Source organism: Ascaphus truei, chromosome 19 (assembly GCF_040206685.1).
Source record: "Ascaphus truei isolate aAscTru1 chromosome 19, aAscTru1.hap1, whole genome shotgun sequence".
NCBI lineage: Eukaryota > Metazoa > Chordata > Amphibia > Anura > Ascaphidae > Ascaphus > Ascaphus truei.
Genome location: NC_134501.1, coordinates 11,343,520 through 11,362,849, shown reverse-complemented (window position 1 = coordinate 11,362,849; position 19,330 = coordinate 11,343,520). Strand labels below are relative to the sequence as shown.

At 43.6% G+C, this 19,330-nt stretch overlaps 2 protein-coding genes across 7 annotated transcripts in view; both read right to left on the bottom strand.

The window, feature by feature from the left end:
• On the bottom strand, positions 1–9,826 carry PRSS54 (serine protease 54). 2 transcript variants are annotated; one of them, XM_075577184.1, is made up of 6 exons: positions 9,699–9,824; positions 8,088–8,146; positions 5,265–5,436; positions 3,747–4,009; positions 1,512–1,636; positions 1–459 (listed from the first exon to the last, which is right to left on the bottom strand). In XM_075577184.1, the coding sequence occupies exons 1-6, from the start codon at positions 9,719–9,721 to the stop codon at positions 136–138; spliced, it is 966 nt and encodes a 321-aa protein (XP_075433299.1). In that variant the 5' UTR covers positions 9,722–9,824; the 3' UTR covers positions 1–135. The 2 variants fall into 2 exon arrangements, 1 of the variants encoding a protein (XP_075433299.1); XR_012789233.1 differs by having other exon boundaries at positions 338–459; positions 1,512–1,640; positions 9,699–9,826.
• A 4,288-nt stretch (positions 9,827–14,114) lies between these two features.
• The window catches only part of LOC142469856 (diacylglycerol O-acyltransferase 1-like), a 32,740-nt gene continuing 27,524 nt past the window's right edge, over positions 14,115–19,330 (bottom strand). For 4 of the 5 annotated variants that reach the window (XM_075576553.1, XM_075576555.1, XM_075576552.1 and 1 more), the window contains 5 exons: positions 19,044–19,156; positions 17,689–17,754; positions 17,151–17,238; positions 16,315–16,377; positions 14,115–14,363 (listed from right to left, as the gene is read on the bottom strand). In XM_075576553.1, the coding sequence (XP_075432668.1) occupies positions 14,202–14,363; positions 16,315–16,377; positions 17,151–17,238; positions 17,689–17,754; positions 19,044–19,156 (492 nt within the window). In that variant the 3' untranslated portion in view covers positions 14,115–14,201. The remainder of the gene's footprint in view (positions 14,364–16,314; positions 16,378–17,150; positions 17,239–17,688; positions 17,755–19,043; positions 19,157–19,330) is intronic. The other variant, XM_075576556.1, reaches the window with a different exon arrangement.

Sequence of the window (19,330 nt, the reverse complement as noted above, 5' to 3'; positions counted from 1 at the left end):
GGGTTGTAATACTTCTTGAACAGACACAATATGTTTTGGGCCATGTTTGGCTCAGCAGTGAAGCAGGGTAAGGGTTAACGCACAGGTGGTCACAGAAACGAAAGGCTGCGTTTTGTGTCCGTGGGTTTTCGGAGGTTAGTTCCCATTATAATAGTCATAGAAAAGAGACTCTTCCTCCTTGGATCGCATTTCAATATCCATTTCCCTGGGCGCCATTCTCACTTGGAAGTGACCCGGAGGTGCCTCCGAGGCGGAGTACACGACGGGGTTAAGGATGATGGATGGTTGGAAGAGCTCCCCCGCCTCAGCAGTGCGAGCCGCAACCCAGTCACTGTAGTAGGACGTGCGCGTATACAGGAAAGGGCCGTATGACATCATGCCGCCGCCGGTCAGCACCCCCGCCAGCATCCACTGATTATTGTCACCTGCCAGACATGACACGGGATTCCCTTCCTTACCCTGAGGGGGAGACAGGCAACGTACATTCAATATATACATCCTGTAATATAAACGCATATACACGTATAACCATGAAAACACGTATACAATATATACATTGAGGGCCATATTTACGAAGCGTGTAATTCCATAAGACACCTTTCATCATAGAAGACACTTTACAGCACATTCATTTGAATGGGTTGTAAAGGGTCGTATTTACGAAGGCGTGTTATGGAGTAGCATGGCTTAGTAAATATGGCCCTTAATCTACTCCAGTTCAAACCTCTAACAGCCATATTGGCTTCAGTGTAATGTAGGGTCATTGCAGACTGTAATACCTTTTTTTACAGGGCCAACATGAGTGTTCTTAATAGATGAAATTGTAGAGTTCGGAGTTTTTTCTAAAACTCACAAGTCTGACACTTCAAGAAGAGACCTCTGAGATTTTTAAAGCTCTGTACACTATAGATGAAATCGCTGATTTCCTTCTGCTAAATGTCCTCATTTACATAGTAAAGTTGCATATTGCATAGATTTTGAAACGCCAAACAAACTCTACTTTTCCCCGCGGATTAGACTTGCGAGTTCTTTTTGAAGAACACAGAGACGTCTTTTTGAGCAAATATAGCCATTTATTTACTTGAGACGTCCATTCTCACATTTTAATGAATAGACCCTTGGGTGGTTATTCATTAAACTGCAATAGTGCCGATCAGGGCACTGTCACACAGGAACTGCCATTCAAGTCGACAGAATATTCCATGGGATATCGCCCCCTACTGGCACTTTCTCAGTTTAATGAATAGCCCTCTGAAGGGGCTTATGCTATATCAGCCGAAGCGGCCAGTTGGGTCATTTCCAGCCGAAATTCCCCATTGACTCCAATGGATTTTCCAGTCTTGCTTTGGATAGGAGTTTGAATGCATCACATAGCACTCGGTGGAATGTAGGACAAAGGCCGACATTAGAAAACATAGTGGCATTGGCTGCATTAAAAGGCTCTTGCTTCTTTTAGCCCTTCCCCCCCCCCCCCCCGCCACCCCCCACCCCCCACCCACTTCCCTTCTCACCATAGAGGTGGAGCTGTTGCCAGCCCCATGGTGGCTGCAGCACTCGGTGGCCATGGTCCGCTGCAGGGGACACGTGTCAATGTTCTCCACCGATAGTCTGCGCCAGGCCTCCGAACCACTGCTTCCTGTCTGAACAAGAGAGAGCCACTGAGATCCGCCCCTTACATGGTCTTATTCTTCTTCTTAATAACCAGCCACCTCTTTATCAGGCACGAGGCTTAGCTCAGCTGTTCAGTTGTCTAATTGGCTGACCTTTAACCTCCATTGACTTTTAACACTTGGGCGTTATTAGTGTGTCCTGCAAAAACCGGGACAAATGTCACGCGCGCGCAGTTGGCAAGCACGAAAGAGTGTGCGCAGCAGCAAAAATATGCGTTGTTCACACTAGAGAGCCAAGAGCGCGGGCCCCCTGGGCTATAGCTACGCCCTTGGCCACAGCCTGTTTCAGAAGAGGAAGGGGATGTGACTTTGTAAATGGTTGCTATAGAAACAAAAAATTATTGTTAGGTTATAATACATTAAAAAGGTCATTCAGAGTTGTTTTTTAAAAAAAAAAATGCTACAAGTATTTTCTCATAGTACAGCACGGATTTATTAAAAACAAACCCACACATGTAGGATATTGCTTGGTCTGCAGCGTTAAATGTCATGGATATGTGGAGTATAATTCTCGTTGTGTCCTCCGACCATGCATTGGAGGATTTGTATCAGGATGGTGCAATCTGTTTCAAAACATGGTGCAAACAAACGGATCTGCGTCACTTTGCTACAGCAGTAGATGTCTGAAGCTTGTTACTCTTGAATCTTACATTTGATGCAGATTTCTCATCAAACGTGCCCAGCTCACCAGGGGGAATTGTTGGAAGCAAAAAAAAAAAAAGGAAAACTGCACCAGTTTGAAGCACTGATTTTGATATATCTCATTATAATATTGCGCTCTCTTCTCCCCGAAAATCTCCCTGTAACCCCAATCACTTACTGATGGAAGTGGAGCAAAATCGGAGCAAAATATCTTAATCCATTGGTGCAAAGTGATGCATATTCAGAACAGTGCAATTTGCACTTGTTTTTCGTGCACTGCGACAGATTTCTACACTTGATTAATATCCCCCATAGACTTTTGCTGGGTGATCGGAAGAAATTTTGGGTTGCCATTAGTCCCCAGATAAAAGAAACAACCCCAGCATACTGTGGCTGCACAGGTAAAAGAAAAAAGATACACTTAAAAAATTTTTTTTTTAAACTACTTTGCATTGGGGTGGGATAGGGGTCCCCCAATTAGGAAAAATCACTGCAAACACCTTCAGGCATTAACACAAAGTGATGCAGAGTCAAAATCCTGCAGTTGCTTTCTGGAGATATTTTAAGGCTTCGTCCATGGATACTACTGCTTGCGGGCAGAGGCGCGCTGAGGCCTTTCCCTGGCCTTAGACAGCGCGCCGTCCGGGGGCGTGTCGGGGGCGTGTCGGCGGGCGGGCCAGTGACGTCACGGAGCTGGTTCGCCCTCATTGGGCGAACCGCTCATGTGACCGGCCCTGCGCTCCAGCAAGCGGGAAAATGTAAAATTTTCCTAGGGCCTCGTTCAGGGTGCAGGCTTCGGAGGGAGGCGTGTTGCGTGCGAGCTGCCGTGGGACACAAAGTATTCAAATTGAATACTGGTTGTCAGGGTAGCAGCTGCCCTGTCTCCAAAGTACGGAGTTGACGCTGGCTACAGTTTCAATAAACGAAAAAATCGTTTTTTGAAGCTGCAGCAGCGTCACTGGGACCTCGGCAGCCAATGAAATCATTCTTGAGAATGATTTCATGACTGCAACTTGGATCCCCGCCCCCTCCCCCTCTGTAGCCCCGCACCCTCCCCCTCCCCCTCTGTAGCCCCGCCCCCTCCCCGCCCCCTCCTCAACTCCTGAAAACGTCTGCTGGGGATGAACACACATCGCCCAGCAGACTGCCGCCCTCCCTCCCGAACGCCCTCCCTCCAACTCCTGCCTCCGGCACCCTGAACGAGGCCTAAGACCTGCGCTTCCGCGCTCTTGCAGAAGTGTCGGCGAGCCCCTACTAAAGCCGCTCTCATTGCGGCTGTAGGGGCTCAGTGCCGAGCGTAAGCGCGCCTCCGCCCGCAAGCACTAAACATGGACGCTAAGGTTTGCGAGCAGCTCTTGACACATATGGTCCTCTGGCTTCTATATTCATCCCCCTCTACCCCAGGGTCCTACTCTTGGTTTCATCTCCTCTAACCTTCTGCAGCAGCGCCGCTCCAGCCGGACACCTGGCAGTTGCTGTACGCAGAGTTGTCAGGATCCCGCTTAGGGAAACAGACTGGCTGCACCCACTGCCCGAACGTGATCTTGTGCTCTGTCATTAGCAGCATCACATCATTCCCGAGCAGCACCTCGTCAAACCTCTCGTGGACAACCACCTTGCGGATGGGATAGTATTTATTCTTGGCCACTTCCTGGGCTCCCAGCTCTGTGACGCCCACCACACCTACTAGATTTTTCCTAAGGGAGACAAATTAAAGGGTTAAGAGTGGGGCACGGAAGAGACAGAGAATTGTCATTGGCTGCAAAGTACGACACCAATTCAAATCAGAGAAAGCAGTCGAATAAAATCCCCCCCGCCCCCCCAAACTTTGCTGTGTACAATAATTGTAATTGACCTTTTTTTTAAGTGGTCTTCCAGCACAGACCTAACCTTGACCTTTGAACTGCCGTGTAAAATACTAGATGCAGAAGGAAGGTGTATGTGGACAGACATGTGCTGTTCTAGGAGAAGCAGGAGCTGGGACAATTGGTAATGAATCCTATCTTAAATTACATTCCGAATCCTATGTGACTGCACCCTGCCTCCAGTAGCTCTTGTTCCCAGTTTATGCCTCGATTCCCATGATTTTAACAGCTTGGAAGTCTACGGGGTCTATAATCTAAGCGTAGCCAGTTTTTCTTTGGATGCAAAATTGGCAGGGCCGCCAACAAAAAACATGGCGCCCAGGACAAATGAAAGGAGCAGGGCGGCCGGGCCCCATGACTCACGGGGCCCGGGACGCCAACACCGGCCATCCCCCCCTGTTGGCGGCCCTGAAAATTGGCATAGGAAAATCTAATTTTAAACTGCCCTTGTGTGCACCTACGGTACATACCGTAAAAATGTTTAATCTGCGTCATCACCGTCAGAAATGTTTTCCTTTTTTTTTGGCGCACAAATAGACCGCAGATGGAAATGTCATGTATTAAAAAAAATATTTCTGTGAACCAAAAAAAAAGGAGACAGCGAGTCAAAATTGAACCTAGCATAAAAACCCTAAAAAGACTATTAGCGCAGAATTAGGTTGCTATGTATCAACCAAAAATGTATCTGATGCACAATGTTTCATTAAATAATATTACTCTAATAATTAAAATTGAGGTAGACTAGTTATAAATAAAATACACAGAAGTCTGTTTTAATTACAATTGTAACAATCAGGTATTCAACATGAGTCAAAGCGTCAAAATTAATTTCAAACTATGAACTAGGCACCCTATGGATGAAGCTACATAATGGCATTCATACATATTAATGCACATTTAATGGAGGTTTGTATAGCTTTTTATTACAATTTTTAATATTTATATATATTTTGCATATGCAAACGAGTCTGGTACTTCAGGTGTGTTACCAGGTATATCTCCACGTGTTATATAGAGGTACTTATTGGAACAAGGAGTCTCTCTAAACAATAGTTCTCAACAACAGGCATAGACCGGAGTCTCATACCTGATCTTTAAGCCGGATGGAGCCGTCACTATCCATGAGTCGCTGATGATGGTTCCTACAACAAGATGGGACCCACTGTCGTCCTGCACGGAAGCCAGCCAAGGGAACTCAGTGATTTCGTCCAACTTGGTATTAAGAACATCTGCTACGAAGCCTTCAGACGTCCCACAACCTGGGAGAAAAAAATGACAGAGAGTATCCAGCTGTGACCCACAAAAGGGACTTAAATAGGGTGGACTGGCGGTGGAGGCAAAGAGGAAATGACCTGGGTATTCTGGCCAACTCTACCTATTAATAAGGTAGGATCCCTGAAAATGATTTTACTTTCTCACTAATAAAAGTTCTCTCATCCCAAAGCTCTCTGATAGATTTGAAAAGAAGGAAACAGACAAGCACCGCCTGTATAAGTATGGTGTATTATCACCAAATAAAAACAATATCGCTTACTTACACGTGAGAAAACATTGACGGTGTAGGAGAGCGCGGGCACGGGAACATCGATGTTAAACAGGTTTTTTTAATTGAATAGAGGATTTTTTTGTCAAATAAAAACAGGGAAAAAAGACGCAGACTGTGATATATTTCATTATAATCTGTGCACCATGTAACTCCCCCCAACTCCTCCTACTGACTCTCCCCAAGGTGCAAGCTGGGGCAGAGACGCAGAATGTGATACATCTCATTATAATCTGTGCACCATGTAACTCCTCCCCCAACTCCTCCTACTGACTCTCCCCAAGGTGCAAGCTGGGGCAGAGACGCAGAATGTGATACATCTCATTATAATCTGTGCACCATGTAACACCCCCCAACTCCTCCTACTGACTCTCACCAATGTGCAAGCTGGGGCAGAGACGCAGAATGTGATACATCTCATTATAATCTGTGCCCCATGTAACTCCCCTAACTCCTCCTACTGACTCTCCCCAAGGTGCAAACTGGGGCAGAGACGCAGAATGTGATACATCTCATTATAATCCGTGCACCATGTAACTCCTCCCAACTCCTCCTACTGACTCTCCCCAAGGTGCAAGCTGAGCAGAGACGCAGAATGTGATACATCTCATTATAATCTGTGCACCATGTAACTCCGCCCAACTCCTCCTACTGACTCTCCCCAAGGTGCAAGCTGGGACAGAGACGCAGAATGGGATACATCTCATTATAATCTGTGCACCATGTAACTCTCCCTAACTCCTCCTACTGACTCTCCCCAAGGTGCAAGCTGGGGCAGAGATGCAGAATGTGATACATCTCATTATAATCCGTGCTCCATGTAACTCCCCCCCAACTCCTCCTACTGACTCTCCCCAAGGTGCAAGCTGGGACAGAGACACAGAATGTGATACATCTCATTATAATCTGTGCACCATGTAACTCCCCCCAACTCCTCCTACTGACTCTCCCCAAGGTGCAAGCTGGGACAGAGACGCAGAATGTGATACATCTCATTATAATCTGTGCACCATGGAACTCCCCCCAACTCCTCCTACTGACTCTCCCCAAGGTGCATGATGGGGCAGAGACGCAGAATGTGATACATCTCATTATAATCTGTGCACCATGGAACTCCCCCCAACTCCTCCTACTGACTCTCCCCAAGGTGCAAGCTGGGACAGAGACGCAGAATGTGATACATCTCATTATAATCTGTGCACAATGTAACTCCCCCCAACTCCTCCTACTGACTCTCCCCAAGGTGCATGCTGGGGCAGAGACGCAGAATGTGATACATCTCATTATAATCTGTGCACCATGGAACTCTCCCCCAACTCCTCCTACTGACTCTCCCCAAGGTGCATGCTGGGGCAGAGACGCAGAATGTGATACATCTCATTATAATCTGTGCACAATGTAACTCCCCCCAACTCCTCCTACTGACTCTCCCCAAGGTGCAGGCTGGGACAGAGACGCAGAATGTGATACATCTCATTATAATCTGTGCACCATGGAACTCCCCCCAACTCCTCCTACTGACTCTCCCCAAGGTGCATGATGGGGCAGAGACGCAGAATGTGATACATCTCATTATAATCTGTGCACCATGGAACTCCCCCCAACTCCTCCTACTGACTCTCCCCAAGGTGCAAGCTGGGACAGAGACGCAGAATGTGATACATCTCATTATAATCTGTGCACAATGTAACTCCCCCCAACTCCTCCTACTGACTCTCCCCAAGGTGCATGCTGGGGCAGAGACGCAGAATGTGATACATCTCATTATAATCTGTGCACCATGGAACTCTCCCCCAACTCCTCCTACTGACTCTCCCCAAGGTGCATGCTGGGGCAGAGACGCAGAATGTGATACATCTCATTATAATCTGTGCACAATGTAACTCCCCCCACTCCTACTGACTCTCCCCAAGGTGCAGGCTGGGGCAGAGACGCAGAATGTGATACATCTCATTATAATCTGTGCACAATGTAACTCCCCCCACTCCTACTGACTCTCCCCAAGGTGCAGGCCAGAGGCAGATGAAGCAAAATTGGAGAAAAATGCTTTGATACAGAGTACATAGTTGCAGAATGAAAATGTCCTGATTTTGCATTAAAATTGCCTTGACACAGACCACTCAGAGATTAGGGTCCCTTGGGATGTGCAGCAAAATCAGCGATTTGCTATTCTGTCTATTAACATCACATTTAAGAAACTTCCGAGAGACAGAAATCAAAATGGAGGTTAAAAGGAGTGACTGACTTTATCACATACTGTAACAAAATGATACATGCTTTCAGTGCTGCGTGAGACAGGTGTTTGTTGCAACGCATTACAGGGGTGCTTGAGGTTTGTATAATGCATTGCTAATGAACGATACTCACTGGCAGAGCAGCGGGAGGTGAGAATGAAGAGCAGGATGCACCAGAACATCACAATGGTCCTAAAAAATATACCAAGAGAGGCTCACCCCATCCAGTTTACTCTTACAGTGATCATTCTATGTAACTCATCTTCACTACTGCATTCTGTAGTTACCCAATGTTATGCTTTTATATATTGTGTCTGCACTATCCTATACCCACATATACTTTTACAGTGTATATATTGTGTCTGCACTATCCTATACCCACATATACTTTTACAGTGTACCTGTGCCATCCAATACCCACTTTATACTTTTAGAGTGTACCTGTGCCATCCTATACCCACCGTATATGTTTACAGTGTACCTGTGCCATCCCATACCCACCTTATACATTTACAGTGTACCTGTGCCATCCCATAACCACATTATACATTTACAGTGTACCTGTGCCATCCCATACCCACCTTATACATTTACAGTGTACCTGTGCCATCCTATACCCACCTTATACATTTACAGTGTACCTGTGCCATCCTATATCTACCATATACATTTACAGTGTACCTGTGTCATCCTATATCCACCATATACATTTACAGTGTACCTGTGCCATCCTATATCCACCATATACATTTACAGTGTACTTGTCACATCCAATACCCACCTTATACATTTAGTGTACCTGTGCCATCCTATACCCGCCTTATACATTTACAGTGTACCTGTGCCATCCCATAACCACCTCATACATTTACAGTGTACCTGTGCCATCCCATACCCACCTTATACATTTACAGTGTACCTACATGGCCATATACAAACCTTAAAATAATAATCATGATTACCTAGCTCTGCCAGTGTATGCAGTGTTGTACATAGCACTTGTATACCCCTAGGGAGTTATATAGAGTGCATGTACTCCCTTGAATCTGCATTACCTGTTACATTGAGTACCACCAGAATAATTAAAAAACAAAAACATTATTTGGGTTGTTCAGATGCTTAGTGGTTAAAATCAGCATAAGGGTAATTTCTACCCAGCATGCTTTATTTAGTACAGTATATAGTTATATAACCCATATCGGTCCAGTACAAATGTGGTTAGTTGGACTGTAGGTTGTGATGCCTTTAATAGACCCACATGATATAAGGCTACAGTACACCTGAAGAAGAGACTTGTGTGCAGTCTTGAAATCTGATGTACAAACACACCTGTAAATAACTATTTTGCTGATCCAATAAAATGTATCACCATCAAGATGAAAATGATACTCATCCTTATACTGTATAGCATAGATTCCTGTGTTGTTGCCACAGTATACTTTGTATTCTTCACTATACTATATACTGTATGCCCTATATAATTTAATTATTGGGAATTATCCCAGCCCTCTTTCATGCTTACATTCACTATCCCATATTTACTTTTTACTTTCACATGAAGAGCTTCACTTCCTTGACTTGATCATAAGTCCCTTCTCTCTACTATTTGTACTCGCTTGTCTATCCATGGAGTATTGCAGTATCCCACATATCTCTTTTAATGGTGTGTGGTGTCTGCTCTATCCAACTGATACATTACAGTGCCTCCGATTCATATTGCTTCTGTCTCTGAGCTCACACTCACCTCAACTGATGAAACAATCTCATGCTGTCCCATCCTGTGCAGTCCTATTTACCTGCCCCATCCGGTGCACCCATCTGCTCTTTGTGACATCACTGTTTTCATGATGTCATGGAAGTCTTTGTCTATGAATGAAGGGCATTTACTCAGTAAGAACAAGTATGGCCTTTCATTGCTCCACCCTGATAGCCTAGGGATACATGTGGCACTGGGGAGCTCTCTGTGATAAAGACGCATTGGCCCGTATTTACTAAACAGTGTTATGTCATAAGACACCTTACAGGTGATTCAAGTGAAGGTGTTTTACGGCATAACACCACTTAGTAAATATGAGCCATTAACGCCATAGAATTTGCGTCAGATGTATGGAGACTTCCTACATATGATTTCCAAGGTTATCTCACTCACATTTGTCAAGTTTTCAAGAAGCATTGTCCAATAATGCGACTGTCCTGCAACAGCATCGGCCGCCTCCCCGATCAGACCCCGAGAGACCGGCTTTCTCCCGGTGTCTGACGTCACTTCCGGAAACTGGCGAAACGCCTTTGCGTATTGTTCCTATATATGGCACATCATGTGTTGATTTCAATGATTTATGATGCACTGCGTCATATTCATACAATTTAAAATAAAACAGAATTAAGCGTGTATTTTATTTACAGTCTAACTAGTATTAGTAGATATCAATTATTAGTGTCATATAATTTATAATAGCCTGTAAGAGACATGTGCAGAGGTGCAACCAGGGAGACAGATTTGGGCGAATTAAATCATTGCTTTTATTCAGCCGTCACTTTAAACATGGCAGGAAACACCATAAATAAACATCCTACCCATGTGTAAGGGCTAACTCACTTTCCCAGTCCCTACCTGCAGGGCTGGGAGGATAAGCCTCTTACCAACCTATAACCCCAAAGTCTAAAGAGGTACCTGTACTTTGTGTCAGTCTCTGGGTCTGGGTTGGTGTCCGTTGAGGGGCCAGCCTCCAGGGTCCACTGTGTCCTGGAATAGGGGGCTGAGTCCTGGTGTCTTTTGGGCAGCACAGTCCTGTGCTCAAGACAATGTCTCTTTCATTCATCACAGTTCCCTGTGCTCAAGAGATCTCACTGCAGTTTCCAGCAGGAGATTTTCTACATGTCTGATTAGCCAGGTGGAGACAGGTTAATTGTCTTCAGCTGCAATTAACCAGCTTCCTGCTGGATTCCTCAGACCAATACATGCTTTCTATTGAAGCTTCCTTTAGATAGGGTTAAGTCCCTGTTACATAGCCATACTGTGAAAATAATACATTTTGTTAACTTAATGAAACATCTGAGCTGTGTCAAATCCATTCTTGAGCTGATACATAGCAACACTATTAACAGTGTTTTTAGAATTTATGCAAAGTTGAACTACATACAGTAGGTAGACAATTTTCACGCATCTTTCTCCTTTTTTTTGGCACACAGAAACATTATTTTTTAGTACATACCGACATCTGTACGTCAAACACAGCCAGCGGCAGGGATGCCTTCCCCGGTCACATACTGCCTAAGGGACTACACTTTTAATGGAGTCAATATCTTATATAAGGGTTTGGCATGTATATGGATATTCACTTTGGTCTTCTCATTTCCAGAAATCCTGTGTTCAGGCGACTTCTTATCACATAACAGGAATGAGCTGCTGACCTTATTAACTTGTATTAGAAGCAGACTTCAGAGGTTTGCTCGTCTCTAACAAATCGAGCTGCTCATCCATAGTGGAGATCTAAGGGAGAAAATCTTTACTGCTTGGAAGGGAGCAATGCTAATTAGTTGTAATTAGAAGCAGTTCAGCAAGATTAGACTTTGGGCCATATTTACTACGCAGTGCTACTTCATAAGATACGGCCTATTCAAGTGAATGGGATGTAAGGTATCTTTTATCAGGGAAGGTGTCTTATTGGATATGGCCCTTTACAGATGTAATGCGTGACATTGCTCCCCCAGATAATACAATGTATTACATTTTGTTATAACGCAGAATTGCACTTTCCGTAGGATTAAGTGACAGAATATCACAACATATCTCATTTTAATGCACCAGAGGATACAATGAAGTCTGCTACACCTGTGTCTCATTTAAGCCTGATGCACAAATTCACAAAGATCTAAAGGAATCACCGGGACGCCTGATCATTTCTGGCATCAATTTCCTCACCTCCAATATTTCCAAATATGTGGCTACGTTTCTGCAAAGTTATGTTAAGAACTTAAGATAATACACTCAGGACACCATACAAGTATTGAACATTTTACATAGTATTATATGGAGGGAGGGATATATTATGGTTATCAGCGATGTGTCATCCCTGTACACCGTTATCGACCACCAACAAGGTTGTCAAGCCCCAGAATATTTTCTCAAAAGCGGTGGATTCTTCTTCTTATTTCTTATTTGAGGGTCAGCATGACCTCCAGACCAGGGGTACTACCATGGGCACCAGGTTTGCGCTGAGCTATGCCAATTTATTAATGGGGCAATGGGAGGACTTCTCCATCTGGTCCACCAGTGAGCTTGGTGCAAACCTGGTGCTATGGCAAAGATACATAGATTATGTATTTTTCAATATATACAAAAAATTAGATTGTAAGTTCTTCGTGGCAGGGACTCCTTTTCCTAAATGTTACTTTTATATCTGAAGCGCTTCTTCCCATTTGTATTATTTGTTATTTATATTATTATGTCACATGTGTTTCTGCTGTGAAGTGCTATGTACATTAATGGCGCTATATAAAGATATGCATACATACATTCAAGTGATTGAACATCTCCAGACTATCAGACGTGGATAAATGCATACAATTCAGGATTTAACACACTGTGAAAATCATTATCTAGACAAATATATAAGCTAACGCATAAAATACTCGGGTGACGACCATGTTTATGTTCCAATAACTTATGTGCTTAAAATATCTAATATAATGTAATTAAAGTAAAGAAACCTTTAACTGGGCCGCCAGTATCCAAAATAGCAAACTGTCATTGAAGTGCTTGATTGAAAAGTGGTAACTTATAAGGCAACAAACTCTGTCTCCTACGATGAAAGGAATTTGCTACAAAAGTTGGAAATATTTATGTACGCAATGTTAGAGCACTGAACCTCACTTACTAGACTAAGGCTGGGGCCATGGTGACCGCGCACTTGCGTGCGTGCGCGTGACATCACCCGCTTTTTAGCTCTAGCGATCTGTGGCCTGGGTAGACACGATGGGCAGGCATGTCAGGGGGCGTGTCAGGGTGTGTGGCCGTGATGTCATGGAGCTGGTTCACCCTCATTGGGCGAACCGCTCACGTGACCTGGCCGTCGTGCCGTGAAATCAAATTGAACTGATTCCTCGCGCACCGCGGACCCCTCGCACTGTCGCACATGCGGTTCATGGCTCTGATCATTGCCTTAAGGCATTGTGATCGCGCCGCGTATGCCTCCGTGCCGTCTCCCCGACCATGGCCGCAGCCTTAGATTCTGCCTGTCTATTGAATATTCTGTTCAATGTCACGGGTTCAATATTGTGCTCAGATGACACTTTTGTCGCAAGACCCTTTGAAAGCTGGTTCCTTCTTCGAGTGTGAGGACGCATAAGCCATAAACATCTCCCCGCATTGGGCTGATTGCTGCACAGCGACGGCAGCTGATTACATTCTGGGGAGTGCACGTATACCTTTCTACTTATAATAATCTGCACCAGATGTAAGAAACGGCTTCCAACAGGTGGCAAAACTGTGCTCCATAAAACAGTGCAATGCATCAAACCACGTACTGTACTTTCTCTGCTCAAAAAATGGATTTTATACACAGCTCCCACTGACTGCCAAGTAAAAAGATGTAGATATTTGCAGGCCTGCATCCTTTACAATGATGCTTAATTGCATACTGGGCTTATTCTATGTCCACCAAAGATTGTGCCATTTTGGGCTGAAATTGCCCATTGAAGTCACGTCAGCCACGTCCGCAGATATAGAATAGGCCCCTAAATCTTTTATGCTAATTCCAATGACCATTACTAAAACTATTACTATGGCCATACCAGACATGTTGAACACATTCTTCACCTCTGTCCTCGTGCTTTTCTGGCCACTGGATTCTTCCTCACTGGGTTCTTGATTTGCGTTTAGAACCCAATAGTGTCTCCTAAGAGGACAGAGCTTTGGGGGCATTTCTCTAACTTTGTAGTCATTCTTTATGCGTTTGAAGTCAATGGAGTATGCATCCTAACCACAACCTCTGCTTGGACCTTCTTTCTTTAGTAGGATCAAATATGAGTAAAACATCTCTGACTATGTATACCACTTTGAAGGCACTTCCCTGAGAGAACATTAAGCATCTTTTGGTGTTGTGGTGCTCTCATAAATAGAGATCTCAGCACAGATTGGAAAGTAGTCATTTATATACGCTGATTTTAATAAGTGATTTATTCAAACATAATGTACCAACCCCCATGAGGAACAAGTATTGAATAGTCAATCTAGAGTCTTTCAGAGTCAGAATAAGCCCCAGCGTGAGTTGCTAAACTGGTGTTGCACGTAATAGTCGTGCAAATAGAAAAGCACAATCAAAGGGGTACCCAGCATTACACTCAGCCACATGAAGACGTTTCCATATTTCCCCCCGAAAAATCGGTCAATGGTCCATGACAGAGGGATCTGTGGGAGAAAATGTGTAGGACAGTGGGCGGTCAGAAAATGGAGAAAACAAATGGAAAAGGGGGAAGGGGAGATTGGAGTAGCATACTTTAAACCTTAGGTTGCAACCTTATTCCTTCTTACATAGCAATACAATGTAATTCTAGAGCAATTATTAACCTGACAGTGCTGTAGGATCCCTCTAGCTCTGCAGTGTCTAGTTATATTCTACTGGTTGACTATCTCAAAGGAAGACTATAGCTTGCAGGTTTCTAGCAGGAGATGGGTTAGGCCATCTTCTGAATATGTATTTAGCAGGGAAAGCAATATGTGATGCTACAGAGTATCGGTTAAACCACTGTTTCCCAGACTCCTATTTTGCAATTCTTGCTTCGAAAACGCTTGGAGAAATGGTCGATGGAATCTTACATATTTATTTGAAAAGCATCTGCATGTTTCAGGCTTGAAAAAGGACTCGGTGTAGCCTGAAACCTTTCATGTCCAGACACTTTCAAACTAAATATGTAAGATTACATCAACCTCTTCTCCAAGAAAGAAAGATCAAACTGATTGTAAATTATAAATGACAACGGAAGATGGGGCCAATCTTCTGCCATAAGACGTTCTCCGGCACTGGAAGACACCTCACAGCTCATTCAAGTCTTCCGGCCCCAAAAGGTGCCTTATGGTAGAAGACAGCTTAGTAAATATAGGCCCAAATGTGTTACAGGCTTGGACTGGATCACATAGCACCAGGGGAAATCCCTTGAGGGACCCTGGCATCAAATGGAGCATCAAGGTTCAATCTGGCCAAGCCTCCTGGAATGAATGGGAGACTAATGGAATCTTGGGTAGAAGCAGAAGACTCCTATGGCAGTCGATGTATGAGGGAGAGTCTGTCTTCTCTGTGTCTATGAATGTTTGCAACTGTATGCATCTATATATGTATGTACATATATATGCACAAACTAATGAATGCCTGAGTCTGTGTACTGTACGCACGCATAAGTACAAAACCAATTATGCCCTGTAGGAGCACTCATGATCTGTTTCCCCACCGGGGACTTTTAATACCAGAGTCTGAAACTGAATGTGTAAAATATAGGAAAATAAAGTATAGACTGCAAGACATCCTAGAAAAATCAATGAAGAAACAAATACTGACTTAAGAGCTAAAGATTAAAGAAGAAGAGATGAGAGCGATGAGATGGAAGAATAAATAAAACATTACAAGAATATAAAACAACAGAAGACACGAGTGCCCAATGCTACATCAATTTGACAAAACATATATGGTAATGAGTATAAAGTTTAAATACTTGAATAATAATAGTAATTACTTGTTTTTTTTAGTTAAACCCTTTGGCCAAAGCGTCGTAAGCCTGCATACCAATGTCAAGGTAAACCAAAAATGCAGGTCCTAACACTAAAACTGTGAACCCTTCCTGTTACCTCTGTATGAGGGGAAGGAACTGCAGTGAGTCCTGTCCATTCAGCAAGTTGCCAGAATATGTGTGTTAAAGAATATAAAACCGTAAAATATAAATAGAATAAAAGTACCAAATGTAATTCGCATTCCATAATATCACTGGCACGGAAACCTTAGGAATAAGTAAGAGATACTTTTATCATTTTAATTGTGGATGAGACTAACATTGTAATATAGGAGGCACAAGTAAGGTTGAATGTGTTGCATGGCCGCCCTGGCACTGACGGAGTTAATGTAGGCTACATTTTTGGAGGTAAGTAGGAGCACTTAGAACAGGAGTGGCCAACTCCAGTCCTCAAGAGCTACCAACAGGTCAGGTTTTCAGGATACCCGTGCATCAGCACTGGTGGCTCAATCAGTGGCTCAGTCAAAGACTGAGCCATTGATTGAGCCACCTGTGCTGAAGCACGGGTATCCTGAAAACCTGACCTGTTGGTAGCTCTTGAGGACTGGAGTTGGCTACCCCCCTGACCTAGAACATACCTGAGCCAACATGGAGAAAAATATCCAGAAGCGGAACATTTTAAGTGGGACACTGATGAGGTACTGCAAAAATATGAGAGACAAAGACCCTGTTCAGTATGATGTGAAGTTATCCTGAAGATTTAATTATGAACTGTAACACAGCAATAAGAAAGAGATTTCTGAACACGTTATAAAACGTTTTTTTTTTTAACGAAATGCTTCGGAGTGTTTTACCATATTTAACTAATATCTAATCTATTTGTACACCGTGGTAAAAACAAGTGTATTGTTGACCCACACTTTCCCCCCTTTGTTATTTGGTTTAGGCTAATCATGTCACAATCAATAACCAAAGAGATCAAGGTAATTAATTTCTTGATAAGGTTAGAGTTAAATGGACCTGAAGGAAAATTTATAAGGAAGCCAATTACTTTTTTTCCCCTTTATGTGGGCATGTCCCATTAAAGTTTGAATGGAAATGATATTGGGAAATAAGAGAATATACTTTGAAAAGGTGATATCAGGAGATGAAAAGAACCCAGTTAGAGTTCAGATATACCAAGAGTGCTTACAAATCCATTAAGTGTTCTAATGCGTGGAATATTGGATTCTTAAGTGACATTGTACAGATGTTGTCCCAGTAACTTTCCCTGTAGCTGGTGGAAAAAACGACCATGGAGATCTCCAGATGCGGGGAAAGATGCCCGCTACAGAGAATGAAGTAGCCGTGGATTCAACTTCCATGCAGCTGTGGGACATTTATTCCTGCGGCTCTGGGTTACATAAGCCAGGTTACATCTCTGGGTACATTTGAATGGGTTGTGGCTATTTGGTTCGCTCCAAACTTGACTGACCTCATAGAAGAGTGATGACAGCGTGAAGACGACCACCTGGGCTTGCAGCTTCTCAAAACCATGAAGACGCAAAGGTTTATATACGTGCCTATGAATGGGAGACATACAGAGAGCAGGGCCCAGTCAGGACAGAAAACACACAGGCCTAGATCCACAGAGGTTCGTTATTAGAATTTGGGCACATAATTGGTGTAGGCTTCTTTTCTCTCGATGTCAAATAAATCCAACATATTTACATGGCTTTAACCTCTGCTTCTGAGAGATCTGCGCTAAATTTAAGAAGCTAGATTAACACGCTTCATACATATGTGGCTGGTGCAAACTGGTGCAAATTGGTGCCAGTGCAAATGTTTTGCTCTGTTTTAGAGCAAATCGTGGTCTCTGTCCAGCACTGAAGCACACCTTTAGGGAGTGTGTTAGCACAACTATATTTTCAAGGCTTCCAATAAATAATGCCCCCCCTCCAATTGTGTTACTGGTATTGGCAGTGGTACTGTACAGTACATCCCATGAATCATAATACAGTTTCTGCTCCTACCTCACTAGCCACTTGTGGGCTGGTCGGTTCCACCAAGACCAGAACTGGGGAATGGATTCTGCGTTCCTGAAAGCACAAAATATCCACTGTTTAAAAAGGTATCATAATCTTGTGTCACTGTGTATAATCAGAGCCATGTGTCTCTGTGCGTCACAGTTCCATGTGACATTGAGTTTCAAAGTCCTGTATGTTATTGTATAACAGAGGCGAGGGTCTTTGTGTTTCTGTATTTGAGCGTTTAATTGTTTGATAGATCTCAATGTGTTGTTGTGTTTAATTTCTACATCATAGGCATTTAATATTGTGAATCAGAGCCATGTGTGTTATTGTATGAGAACTCAGAAACATACACACTCCCATGTTATAGTGTGTGGTATCTATAACATACGACCTATTTAATCAACTGGGACGATGGCTAGTCAATGCGAAAATGGACAAACCAGTTAATATATACTCCACATGGTAAGACAAATGATACCTGGGAAAAAAAGCAAATACAAAATATTTTAAAATGATTCAAATGGTATATAAGAAAATGAGCCTAATTCTAAATTGGTCTCTCTCCCTCTCTCCTCACTAGTAAATGCCCACATTCGCTTAGCTTGGAGAGGCGAGATTACGGCTTGTGACTTTCCAGGTGATATTGCATCAAATAGGCACTAATCTGCCAACAACTGCGTGCAAAGAACATGACTTTTCACCATGCACCATCCCGACTCTTACGTTCCGCTCAAGGATGTTTTCTCTCTACCCCATTTGTAGCAAAAGCCCTCTCCCGCCTTAAACCTTTCTCACTGACTGCCCCACACCTCTGGAATGCCCTTCCCCTCAATACCCGACTACCACCCTCTCTATCCACCTTAAAGACCCACCTTAAAACACACCTGCTTAACGGAGCATATGAGTAGCTCCGTGGCTAACACTATACACCTGATACATAAAGGTTGGCACCTTGCAGTCGCACTTACCAGAACGCCCTCCTACTGTACGTTCTTCCTACCTACCACTTAGATTGTAAGCTCTTCGGAGCAGGGACTCCTTTTCCTAAATGTTACTTTTATGTCTGAAGCACTTCTTCCCATTATGTGTTATTTATATTATTTGTTATGTATATGATTGTCGTGTGTATTAATGCTGTGAAGCGCTATGTACATTAATGGCGCTATATAAATAAAGACACGCATACTGTATGTACACACTGCATCCTTCACTGTAGAATGTTAGAAAAATCGGAAGCTCATGTGGGACAAGAGGCCCTTATTTGCTGGACAAGCTTGTGTTTCAGTGTTCTACAGTACAGCGTATGTATTCAATCCCTGGATGGCATCTTTTGAAACACACACACAGCTTCTCACCACCAGTCCAGGTAAAACTCCCTGTCTCCAAAGCCCAGCAGCTCTCCAGTGAAATTGAGACACGAATGGAAGAAGAAATAAAAAAAGAAGATCCAGACGAAATGGTTAAGAATCTGCAGGGAAATACATAATTAAATCCAGGTCATAAAGTACCGATCATCACCCAGGCAGAAAGCAATGACAGAGACATTGTGGCACTCCTGGACTTGTGGACATCAAAGGTATGTATATGCAGATGTAGCGAGACTTACTGTCTCTGAAGATGCAGCTGAAAAAGAAAAAGTCCT